Source organism: Ovis aries, chromosome 19 (genome assembly GCF_016772045.2).
Source record: "Ovis aries strain OAR_USU_Benz2616 breed Rambouillet chromosome 19, ARS-UI_Ramb_v3.0, whole genome shotgun sequence".
NCBI classification, from domain to species: Eukaryota; Metazoa; Chordata; class Mammalia; order Artiodactyla; family Bovidae; genus Ovis; species Ovis aries.
Genome location: NC_056072.1, coordinates 55564060 through 55575922, shown reverse-complemented (window position 1 = coordinate 55575922; position 11863 = coordinate 55564060). Strand labels below are relative to the sequence as shown.

General features: G+C 51.0%; 1 protein-coding gene across 21 annotated transcripts in view; it reads left to right on the top strand.

The window, feature by feature from the left end:
- The window catches only part of VGLL4 (vestigial like family member 4), a 156056-nt gene that overhangs the window by 109311 nt on the left and 34882 nt on the right, over positions 1-11863 (top strand). For 12 of the 21 annotated variants that reach the window (XM_027957772.3, XM_060402659.1, XM_042236679.1 and 9 more), the window contains one exon: positions 10866-11055. In XM_027957772.3, coding sequence (XP_027813573.1) covers positions 10866-11055 — 190 coding nt within the window. Of the gene's footprint in view, positions 1-729; positions 6761-10865; positions 11056-11863 lie in introns of those variants that run through there. The other 9 variants (XM_042236676.2, XM_060402656.1, XM_042236677.1 and 6 more) reach the window with 2 other exon arrangements.

Below are 11863 nucleotides of genomic sequence, written 5' to 3'. Positions count from 1 at the left end.
GCCTCTCGAGAGACTATAGCAAACACGATGGTGTTGATCAAAATATCTGTAGTTTGGGAGCTTCCACCGGGCCGTTTTACAAGAGATGCTTCTGGGGCAGCAGGCCACGTTGGGGTTGGGCTTGGAAAGTGGAGGTGGCTGCGCTGGTCACAAGGAATTCTGAGCGCATTCTGGGGGAGCAGGGAAGGTGTCCAGAACCAGCGAGGGTGTGGAAAGTGTGCCTGGGGCTTGGAGGGGCACTGGAGCTCTGGGCGCTGTGCCAACTTTCCCGTGTCTCAACTTTCCTTGAGACAGGCCGGGGCTGCTGTGTGGGTTTATGTCTTTTTAACACACGTGGCGGCAGTCCAGGCAGTCAGGTAGCTGCCCCGAGATGGCCTGCCGCCTCCCGGTGGTCAGGTGGGGCCCCTCCCTGACCCATCTTCTGGGGCGATGATCTGCTGTTAGTTGGCGGGACACGGCTCACCCGCTGACCTCTGGCCAACAGAGCGGGAGTGACCCTGGAGAAGTCCCCTTTCGTCCTCTCTGTGGGAGTCGTAGCAAAGGATGAAATGGAACAGGTGGCTGTTCTGGGCTGGAAACTTCCTGCAAATTTCCACTGATGCTCACTGTGATCTCCCACGGTAGCTGAGGACAGAGGTGCGAGAGAGGTGGAGAGACTTGGCCGAGGTCACACCTGTCTGCTAATTTATTCATTTCTCAAGTGTGTGTTTATTTCTTTGGGCGCACCAGGTCCTTGGCTTCGGCGTGCGGGAGCCTCGATCTTTGCTGTCACGCGGGGTCTTCAGTCGCAGCCTGTGAACTCTTACTGTCTCACGTGGGATCCAGTTCCCCGACCAGGGATCGAACCCCGGCCCCCTTCATTTGGAGCATGGAGTCTTAGCCACTGGACCACCGGGGAAGTCCCAAGATCACACCTTTTGAAAGGTTGCACTCCATTTATACTTATTTTAAAATAGGCCATCAGTTCTCATGCAAATTAAGTGGGAGAGGAACCTTCAAGTTCTCATATAATCGAGTAGATTGCAAACTGATTTGGAAGAGTATTGATCTTTGGAGATAAAGTTTAAAATTTTTTTTTGATTGGTTTATTTATTTGAAGTATAATTGCTTTACAGTGTAGCCACACGGTTATTTTAAATGATGTAAAACCTGCTAGGTAAATGAACAGCAACATAGGAATGCAAACATAGCAGTTTTTAAAAATTTACTTAAAAATATTTTCAGGGCTTCCCTGGTGGCTCAGACAGTAGAAGAATGCCTGCAAGGCAGGAGGTCCTGGGTCGGGATGGTCTCCTGGAGAAGGGAATGGCTACCCACTCCAGTATTCTTGCCGGGAGAATTCCTTGGACAGAGGAGCCTGTTGGGCTACAGTCCATGGGTCACAGAGTTGGATGTGGCTGAGCGACTAACACTATTTTCAATTAGTGCCTCTTTATTTGGGGGGCGGGCGTTGCTGCGATGGGTCTCTGTTGCGGGACCCGGGCTTTCCCTAGTTGCAGCGCGCGGGGTGAGACTCTGTTGTGCTTGGGGTTCTCGTGGCTTGCTGCCGAGCACAGGCTCTGGGACACGTGGGCTCAGTAGTTGGGGTGCATGGGCTTAGTTGCCCTGCCACTATGTGGGGTCTTCCTGGACCAGGGGTTGAGCCCATGTCCGCTGGATTGGCAGGCAGATTCTCATCTACTGTACCACCAGGGAAATCCCAGTTAGTGCTTTTTGATATCAGGTGGTTATTTCTCTTTACCTTACTAAAGCGTCCGAGGGTATATTTAGAATGGATATTTAGGAATTACAGAATTCTTGTCCTTTCTGTGGGATTTTCTTTCTGCCCCTTCTCCTCTTGCCTCTGAAGAATGACAGATGTTTGAAACCATTGGAAGCTGTCTGCACTGTCTACCCCTGCCAACAGTCAGAGTGAGCCCCCCGCCCCGCCCCCGGCTGCATCTCTGGGACCCTCCCCTATACTTGTGCTTTTCAGAGAGAGCCTTGCTCTCCCCTTTGCGAATATTCTTGCTGAGACACAGCTCAGGCTGTGTCTGCACTTTTCCAGGTCACGAGCCAGGAAGTCCTCTTGCTTTCTGCTCAGCCACCTGGCCCCTCCCCTCTCAGGCAGGCTCTAATCTGGAAGTGGCCTCAAGGAGTTATGCTGCTCGCATCTTGACCGGTCCCACTAGGGATAGGTCAGTTGGGATAGACCAAGTGTTGGAAGCGGTTCTGTCCCAGAGCTGTTCTGTCTTTGCAGCAGAGTCAGGTCTCAGCCCTGCCCTCCTCTTCCCTGCTTCCTTGTCTTCCCTCCTCCTGCCCTCCTTTCCTCAGTTAGCTTGGGCTCCTGGATCAGGGTACCCCGGACACGGGGCTTACACAGAAGACGGCTGCTCTCTCAGTTTTGGAGGCTGGACTTTGAGATCCGAGTGTTGGCAGGGTCGGTTTCACGTGAGGCCTCTTCTCTTGGCTTGTAGACGTCTGTCTTCACGTTCACGAGGTCTTCCCTCTGTGTGTGTCTGTGTACTCTCTCTCATAAGGACATCAGTCGTGTTGTCTGGGTGCCCTCCCGTATGACCCTGTCTCCACGTAAATCAGATTCTGAGCACTGGGGTGTTAGGACTGCGACATACGAATCTCGGGGGCAGGATTCAGCCCCTCAGGCCCCCCTTCCTGCCCTCACCCTCCCCTTCTGCTCTCTTTCCTGCTTCCTCCAGTTGTCTTCCTCCCGCTTCCTTGCCTTGACCTGTAAAGCATCCTGCGCAGCTAGAAAGATCGTGAAAGCTGAGAAGTCTAAATGCCCGGTTTCTCCTTTCAGCCCTTCTATTAATTTGCTTTGTGACTTGAATTATGTACCTGTTCTTCCTGCCACCTCCCCGCACTGTGTGGCGTGTGGCACCGTGTAGCCTGCACGATCTTAGTTCCCGAACCTTGCATCGAACCTGTGCTTCCTGCAGGGGACGTGCAGGCTCTTAACCTCTGGGCCGCCAGGGAAGTCCATGTCCACCCATTCTTGAAACATTGATTTCCTTGGCTGCAGGATGTGAGTTGTGCTTCTTTCTCTTCCCTTACAGGACTGTAGTCAGGAGAACCCAGAATAAAAGCTCAGATTTTTAAATGATTTTAAAATAGGACATGTACCGAAGTGGTTCGCCATTCCCTTAAGATGTAAGAAGGTCCTGACAAAGTATCTTGCAGACATGTCTACAAGATTATTTGGAGTGCTTGGAATTCTAATGAAAACAGTGTGTGTTTCAACCCTGCAAGTTTTACAATGGTGTTGTTACCCTTAATTATATTATTAGCAGTCACTCGTGCAGGTTGTGGGTTTAGTCGTCTCCACCCCTCCAACAGTCTCACTGAGCCAGGGGTCTGGCAGAGACCTCCCCCCATGCCCACATCCTGACTGACTGGACAGAAATGACCTTTAGCCGAGCTGTGGCCTTCAGACGTGTGATCGGGCTGCAGGGTCAGAGCTGCATGTCTCTAATGACAGAGGGGAAGGCACTTTGGGGGGCAGCCCTGGGGAGGGGGGTGTGGGGTGCACACGCTCCGTCCCTGGGTTGCAGAGTCGCATGCAGTCTCTGCACTGTGGGCAGACGCTACGTCACATCTTTTATCTCTGCTGGCTCACCCGGGTTCCATCGTGTTGCCCAACAGCCCTCCGTTGCAGAGAGCAGTCAAGAATAGCCACAAGTTGAACCGTTGGAGAGCGGGTGGCTTCGCTGTCTCCTCCCCCACTGCTGGGCCGTGAGACAAAGAAGTATTCTTTGAGAGAACAGGCAGACGCCCCGCCTGCTGGGCCGTGGGGTGGGAGATGGGTTGTGATATGTGGAGCGCGCATGTTTTATCAGGGGCCCCCCTGCCAAGCAGGATGACATCAGCTGGTCGCCATGGGTTGTGGTCAGACGGGAGACGGAGCCCACCGCCGAGCTTGGGGGACCGGGCCGTGGTTTTTATACTTCTTTGATTTAGGTTCCGACACGATAAGAGAGATGAGGAGGAGAGGAGAACATAGAGTGTGGGACACAGCCAAGATGTAAATTGTGGCAGAAAACTCTCTGTTGGGCAAGGCAGAGCGGTTCACGAAAAGTCCTCAGAAGTTACGGTACGTGTTAGTTGCTCAGTCATGTCTGACTCTTTGCCACCCCAAGGACTGTATGTAGCCAGCCAGGCCCTTCTGTCCATGGAATTGTCCAGGCCGGAATACTGGAGCAGGAGACCCCTTAAACACAGACACTGTCATTTCAGCCTTGCGCTGTCTGACTGGTCTCCACAAAGCCACAGTCAGCGCCGTGATTTTGATTAATCTCCCCTGAGTTACGCCACAGTCTTCAATGCGGCCACAGAGCTGGTGAGGAAGAGGCATGATGGGCGGCTGACTCGATTTTGGTGCCTGCCCCGGCGTTGTCCTGGGGTCCGTTTACCTCTCTGAACCAGCCCAGTTGCCTCCTCCGTGCTGAAGGTCTGAGTCAGACTCAAGCCTGCGATTCTGTGGACCAAACCACCTTTCTCCCAGGCCTCCGTTGACTAACACCAGCTTTCTTGTAGCATGGAAATAAGGAAACGAAGCTGGACCGCCGAGACTGGGAAGGGTTCTTGGTTTTTAGCTAAGTCCCCTTCAGCTGTGAGGTGAGCTGTCAGGATCTCAGTTGAGCTTTTCCTCCCCGCCTTGTGTCCGGCGTGTCCTGGAGCAGTCGAGTGTTTCTCCATCAACTGCCTTTGGAAGATACACGTTATGGAACATGCAGAGATGAGAGCCAAAGGGAGGCCCTCAGGATGAGCTCATGGAACCACGGAATCTTACAGATGGGGGCTCAGGGGGCCTCCCAGAGGGTGCAGTGGTAAAGAACTCGCCTGCCAACGCAGGAGGACCTGGGTTTGATCTCTGGGTCGGGAAGATCCCCTGGAGGAGGAAATGGCAAGCCACTCCAGTATTCTTGCCTGGAGAATCCCATGGACAGAGGAGCCTGGTGGGCTACAGTCCATGGGGTCGCAGAGAGTCGGCTGAGCAGCTAAGCACACAACGTTAAAGAGACAGGCACTGTTGTGAAGACCCTCCAGTTAGGCTCTGTACTGGGTCCGGTCTAAGATGGACCACTGTGTCACGTCCCCCAAAGAAAGAAACAGTCCTCTTATCAGGATATGCCAGCTGAGGGTGGGCAAGAGTCAGTTCCATTATAGTGTAGGAAGTCGGGAGTCCTAGAAGCCTTTAGCTGTGGCAGGAACATGACTCAAAGCTGTGGATTCCTGGGGCTCATCTCTCTCCCTTGCTCTCTCTTCCCTTCGTCCCCATTCTGACTTGGAAAGCAGGATTTTCTTCTGATATCTCACCAGAATCATTATATAGCACATCATAAAGCTAAGTGGTTTTCTTTTTTCTTTCTCTCTGTGAAGGTTTTTTTTTTAAATTTGAAATTAGTGTATGCTGACTGTTGTGAAATCTTGGGCCAAAATCCTTGCTCATCTTCAAAATTTGGAGAAATAATTAAGGAATACTTTTGATCCATTTACTGAAACCACTATCATGACTGGAAACAAGAACTACTTTTTTTTTATCCATTAGGCATTGTTCTTCAGTAACAGATACCTGGATAAAATTATCTTCTATTTAACAGGCCAGATAACAGCTTGAGTCGAGCTCCTTTAGTTATAATTGTAACCTCTTAAAAAAAAAAAAAAGTTAAATTGACAGTTGTAGCTAAGCCAACTCAGAAACTTAAAATACCGGGTTCCTCAGACAGCTCAAATGCCCTTCTCTTGTTTGTTCTTGACAAAGAAAGATCATTTCTCCTTTTTCAAATCACCAAAGCATTGTGAGATTTGGCATACCCATTAGCGCAAAAGAAAAAAGCCTTTTATACCCCAAGATAAGTTCCTTTTGGTGTATATTCTTTTCCTCCCCTGCTTGTGGTCAGAGTCTGTATGAAAATTTCATCATCTGTTTTTTTTTCTGGGCACTCCGCACAGCCTTCAGCATGTAATAGACACTCAAACACGGTCTGATTAGAAGCTGAGCTGGAGCTTAATAGGATTCTGATGAACCCGAGTGCCTGCATAACCTCAAGCTCTTCTGCTTTGGTTTTGTTTTTTACACTTGATAAATATTTAGAAAGTTATTTGACCGTGACATAGTAGAGAGATAGCTATAATAACAAGAGGTTTATTTTTATTTCAGGGACAATTAATGGATGCTTGTTCTTATTTAACAGTTAATTGTGGAGACAAGGATCTCGTAACAGTGGGATCTTCTTTCACCTACTTATAAATACAGCTTTAGGGAAATAACAATTCACATTATCATACCATTCGCCCATTCAAAGCACATGAGATGGTGGATTTTAGTGTATCCACAGGGCTCTGCGGCCTTCTCCACTTTTAGGAACATTTTCTTTTTTTAGAAACATTTTCTTATCATTCTCAAGAGAAACCCTGCCCTCCCTAGCAGTCGTGTCCAATCCCCGACTCCTCCCAGCCCCCAGTCACCCCCAGTCGACTTTCTTCTATGTATTTATTTTAAAACTGATCTACTTTCTGTCCCCACACACTTGCCTGTTCTGGACATTCCATAAAATGGAACCAGACGCTACGTGGCCTCTCGGGTTGCAGCGTCTTATTCTCTAGGTTCTCCCATGTTGTCTCGTGAATCAGCGCTTCCTTCCTTCTCATAGCTGAGTAACGACATTCCGTCCTGTGGGTAGACCCCGTTTTCAGTATCTGCTCAGCGCTGGGTTTGTGGGCTTGGGGTTGTGAAGAGTAAAGCTGCTGTGAACGTTCCTGGGTAAGTTGTGTGTGAGTATGTGTCTTCATCTCTCTCGCATCTCTCTACCTTGGAGGGTGGTTGCTGGCTCTGTGGTTAGCCATTTGAGGAGCTGCCCTCTGTGGTTTTCCCTAGCACCTGCGCCGTTCTACATTCAGGTCAGGAAGACACGCGGGTTCTAGCCCGTCCACATCCTCACCGCCACTCGTCCTCTGTCCTTTTCGCCCAGCCCTCCTGGTGGCTGTGAGCTGGTGTCTCGCTGTGGGTGTGTTTTGTGTTTCCCTGACGGCTAGTTGGACTTCCCAAGTGGCGCTGGGGGTAAAGAACCTGCCTGCCCATGCACGCAGACCTACGAGACGCAGGTTTGATCCCTGGGTCGGGAAGATCCCCTGGAGGAGGGCATGGCAACCCACTCCAATATTCTTGCTTGGAGAATCCCGAGGAATGAGGAGCCTGGCAGGCTGCCGTCCATAGGGTCGCCCAGAGTCGGACACGGCTGGAGCGGCTAAGCATGCACGGATGACTGGTTACGCTGAAGATATTTCCTCGTGCTTGCTTACTGGTCATCTGTAGACCTTCTTTGGAGAAAGTTCTGTTCCGATCCTTTCCTGTATTTAATTTGGGTTTCTGTTACTGAATTTTTAACAGTTCTTCATGTAAATATATACTCAAATTGATCTTTAAAAAATCCTTATTCTACTATTTTTTAATCTTTAACATATCCCCAAACTTTGTACCTGGCCATCCTGGCCTCATACACACATTGTCAGGATATCGTGACCCTCTGCTGCATGGAACACGTTGTGTTCCGTGCTCCGAGGATAGGAAATGAATACCGTGTCCCTTACTTCAAGGGGCACAAAACAAAGTGGGAAGGGCCACAGTGATACATTTCTGTGTGTCAGGAAAAGAGATGACTTTCAGATCAAGGAATCAAGGAAGGCAGCCTGAAGGAGGTGGCATTTTTAGTTGGCCTTATGTATCGGATGCAATACCAGAGGATTAGGGGGAGAACCCGAGTAAAGATCCTGAGTTCTCTGTGTTGTGTGGTGACTGGTTAACTCTTAGGGCTGAGAGTTTCAAAGCCTAGATAGAGGGATACTGGGAACACACATGGGAAGCCTGGTTGGGACCAGATGCCGATCGTGCGTGCTGGAGCAGTCTGGATCCTGTTTTGTCAGTGGATGGAGAGCCCCTGGCTGTTTGGGTGATGGTGGGGCCGTGTGGAAGGCTGAGTCTGCAGAAGGTGCAGGGGCCTTGGGGGCAGGCTCATGGAAGGCACCACTGCTGTGTCTCCCTCTTAGAGACTGAGTGCTTTAGAAAGTCAAGAAGGGACTCCTGGGAGAATTGTTTACCCTTATGATTTCCAAAAGTATTTGACCATAGCTTCACTTTAAAAAAAAAAAATCATGTAAGATTGACGGTCCGTACTTTGGGTTTTGATGTCTTAGTTCGGTATTTCACAACTAATTGGTAAAGGACCCGCCTGCCAGTGCGGGAGATGTGAGAAGAGGGAGTTGGATTCCTGAGTCCAGACAATCCCCTGGAGGAGGAAACGGCCCCCCACCCACTCCAGTATTCTTGCCTGGAGAATCCCATGGACACAGGAGCCTGGCAGACTTCAGTCCATGGGGTCACAAAGAGCTGGACATGACTGAAGCGACTTCGCACACAGCACAGGGTCTCAGTAGATGTTGGCTGGTTGGTTACCTAATAGATTAGAGGATTGTAGACCACAGACTTGGGGGTGAAGGAATGTGAGATGTTAGCTGGTCCACCCTCTGGATGGATGGAGGCCCAGAAGGGGAGAATGTTAGTCTCATTGGCAGCAGCCATGGCTCTTGCTACTGTTAACGCGTCCACGTGTGACCTTGAGTGGGTCACGTCTGTCACTCGGAGGAGTCCAGTGTTGACTGCAGGCATGTCCCCCTCGTCTCTGGAGGATCCCCACGGGGAGCAGGACCACCCGTGCTTCCTTCGTGGGTCCTCTACCCCCCAGGCCCCCCATCTCCAGTGTTGTCAAAAGATCCATTCCTGTGGACCAGGGCACACACCAGTGCCTCCGTTTGATGAACTTGAACGCAGACAAGCCCAAGAACTTGGACAAGGGTGGGAGTCGGGGGGTGGAGCGGGAGTGCAATTCTCACCCCAAGGGTTGTGCTTTTTGCGTCACGGTGAACGCTTGTGTAACGAGTGACTCCTCCTTTTTCTGGGAGCGACTCTTCCTTCGTCGCTTTGGTGGTAGTTTTCCATGGCAACCACCGTTGCCACACATCTGGCATCTCAATGAAATGGCTCCCAAAGCCCAGGGGTCCACACGGAGTCCTCCTCAGCCCGCGTATCCTGCCAAGGACATGGAGAAACACTGGGCGGAGCGCGCGCTGACGCTCAGCCTTGCGGGTGAGGCTTCGTCTGCAGTTGCTGAGTTCCTGGGGGGTCTTACCGGGGCTCCTCCAGAAGTTAACTGCGCTGCTGATGCTCTGTGGAGGAGGGGCCGACTTAGGGTATTTTCTGGTTTATTGAGGTACAGATATCAGCAGTGCTCTTTGTTTTTTTAAACCAGAAATGAATTAATGGGAAGTAGAGGGTCAACCAAAATCCTGCTGAATTTCTGAGGGTAACCAGCCAGCCCAGGGCTTGGTTTTTTTTTTTTTTTAGGTATTTTATTTAAGATGGAAAGTTCCAGTTTGCTTCGGGACCAGAACCCTTAAAAGAAATCCTGACTGGAGGTGGCTTATGGGTGACCGTATGTTTGCTAGTTTATATCCTGCTGACTAAATTGGCAAAATTTTTATTTTTCCTGGTCAACACGAAGAAGGTGTCTTGTGTTTTTTTTTTAATTCCCCTCACTCCTTTCCCTAACAGGATCATGCTTGTCGTGTGTGTGGCGTGAGAGGCTGTTAGAACTGTCCATGCATCTGTGATGATACAAACTTTAGTGGCAACAAGGCTGCCTTTCTTAGGCCCCACAGGCCTTTATCCCAATATGACTCTCGAACGGTTACCCAAGTGGAAGCAGAAATGGTCAGGCCTGAGAGGCCAAATATCAGAAGCACAACAGAGGGGTTTATTGTTTGTGAGAGTTTGAGGTAAACCCTCCCCCTCCCCCTTCCATGACTTAGAAAACTTTGCTCTTAAAAGTAACTATCAGTCTCACTTATAAATGTTAGAAGGTACATAACCATTCTTACAATGAAAGTTATGATTATTTTAAGTCATAAGGAGGCCCAAAGTTAGCTCTTTGCTCAGAGCCTTTCTGAAACAGGAATGAAAAATACCCAAGATGTCGAATCAGATCGAAATGTGAGCTCTGATGCAAGTGTCTGGCTTTGAAAGTCTTTTGAGAACTGCACCCGTGCATTAACTCGTGACAAATTGCACACAGAAACTCAGTGCTGATCGTAATCATAGTGTTTGTAACATGCAGGTTTTTAGTGTACTCTAAGAAAAAGTTTATTTCCCGTTAAACCATGTATTTTTGTTTATTGTAACATTGGGGGCAGATATGCGAACTATGAGCCCATAAAATTTCCTCATTCTTTAAAAAGAAAAAATATGCCAAAAACATAATAAAAATGTAACAAGCAAGAGAAGTGAGGCGAGTGTTTTAATGAAGCCACGGTTAGGTCATACTCTTACAGATACGCAGTTGAATACCCAGGAGTCAAAAGACCTTTCATGCTTTCAGTTAACTCCTGAGATGGTTCATGGTCCGCACTCCCTAGTTACTTTAGTGCCAGGTTTTATTTTAAACTAGACCCTAAAAAGTTGCCGAAGGGGAGAGGATGGTTATGTGACGTGATGTTGGAGGTGTTAGCTCTGGGGGGGGTGATGTTTTTGTGGTCTGTAAGTGTATCAGATCAACACAGGGTTCACCGTGAACCCGTGCAACATTATATGTCAATTATATCTCAGTGAAGCTGAGGGAGAAGAGCGATCATGCTGGGAAACCACATTTATGTAGAAAGTCTCATGCTTGGCAGCTCACCTCGGGCCTGGGGCCCGTTCTGAGCACGCTGGGGCGGCCCATCACGTTGCCAGCAACTTTCCCCTGGGAGTCGTGGGGGCGGGCGGGCGCATCTCTCCTGCCTGGTGACAACGGTGACTCGTCTCTGTCTCTGCACAGGTGAAGCTGCTCTCCGAGGGGAGCCCCGGCTGCAGACCCTCCCGGTGGCCTCGGCCCTCACTGCTCACCGCACGGGCCCCCCGCCCATCAGTCCCAGCAAGAGGAAGTTCAGCGTGGACCCTGGCGACGACGACCTGGACTGTGACGGGGACCATGCTTCCAAGATGAGTCGCAGCTTCGCCCCCCACCTGTAAGTGCCCCCCTACTCTGCCCCCGGCCCGGCTCACGTGGGCCCGCGGGGAGCTTCTCCGGCCGCTCTGTGCCGACTCCGAGGGGAGAAGGTGCCTGCTAGTCCCCCCCCGCTCCCCGCCTGGAGGGGCCATTTAACTGGTTTTAATAACTTAGGGGAGGTGACCTCCGTCCCACGTGTCCGCCGTTCGCGTGCATTCCCCACCAGTGGTAACTTGCTTCAAGCGGCTTCGGGAGGTGATCGGGGAGACTTGCCTCCCTTGGCTGGTCCCTGCCAGGTGCTTCTTGGGGGGGACCGGTCCCTGCTGAGGGTCCTTAGGGGCCGGGGCAGTGACCAGAGAGGCCAGCGCCTGGCCCCGGCTGGGAAACGGGCGGCTGCCTGACATGTGTTCGTGGCACACAGCCGAGACTTTCCCGCGGCAGAGGGTGGTTTTCGTGTTTGGGTCTGAGCGCGCCGGTTCCCGCCCTCCGAGAAGCGGCCACAGGTGGCTGGTGGTCCTGGGGCTGGTTTCGGGGGCGCAGACGGGGAGCAGGCTGCATGCGAGTTGCCTCAGCGTGCTCTTCTGTTGAGATGAGAGCTGGACTCTGAGTGACATCACTACATTTGTGATGCCTGTGCCCTAGTTTTGCGCTGCGCCCCACCCCCTCCCCGTTGTGTTTCTCTCACACACACCCTGCGGAGGGAGTGGATACTGCTTCTTATGTTTGCTGGACTCAGAGACCGCCCCCTGCCATGGGGAGGCTGCTCTGGCCGTGGCGCGAGGGTGGGTATGGTCAGAGGCTGGGGTCTCGGTGGAGGGCAGAGGTGA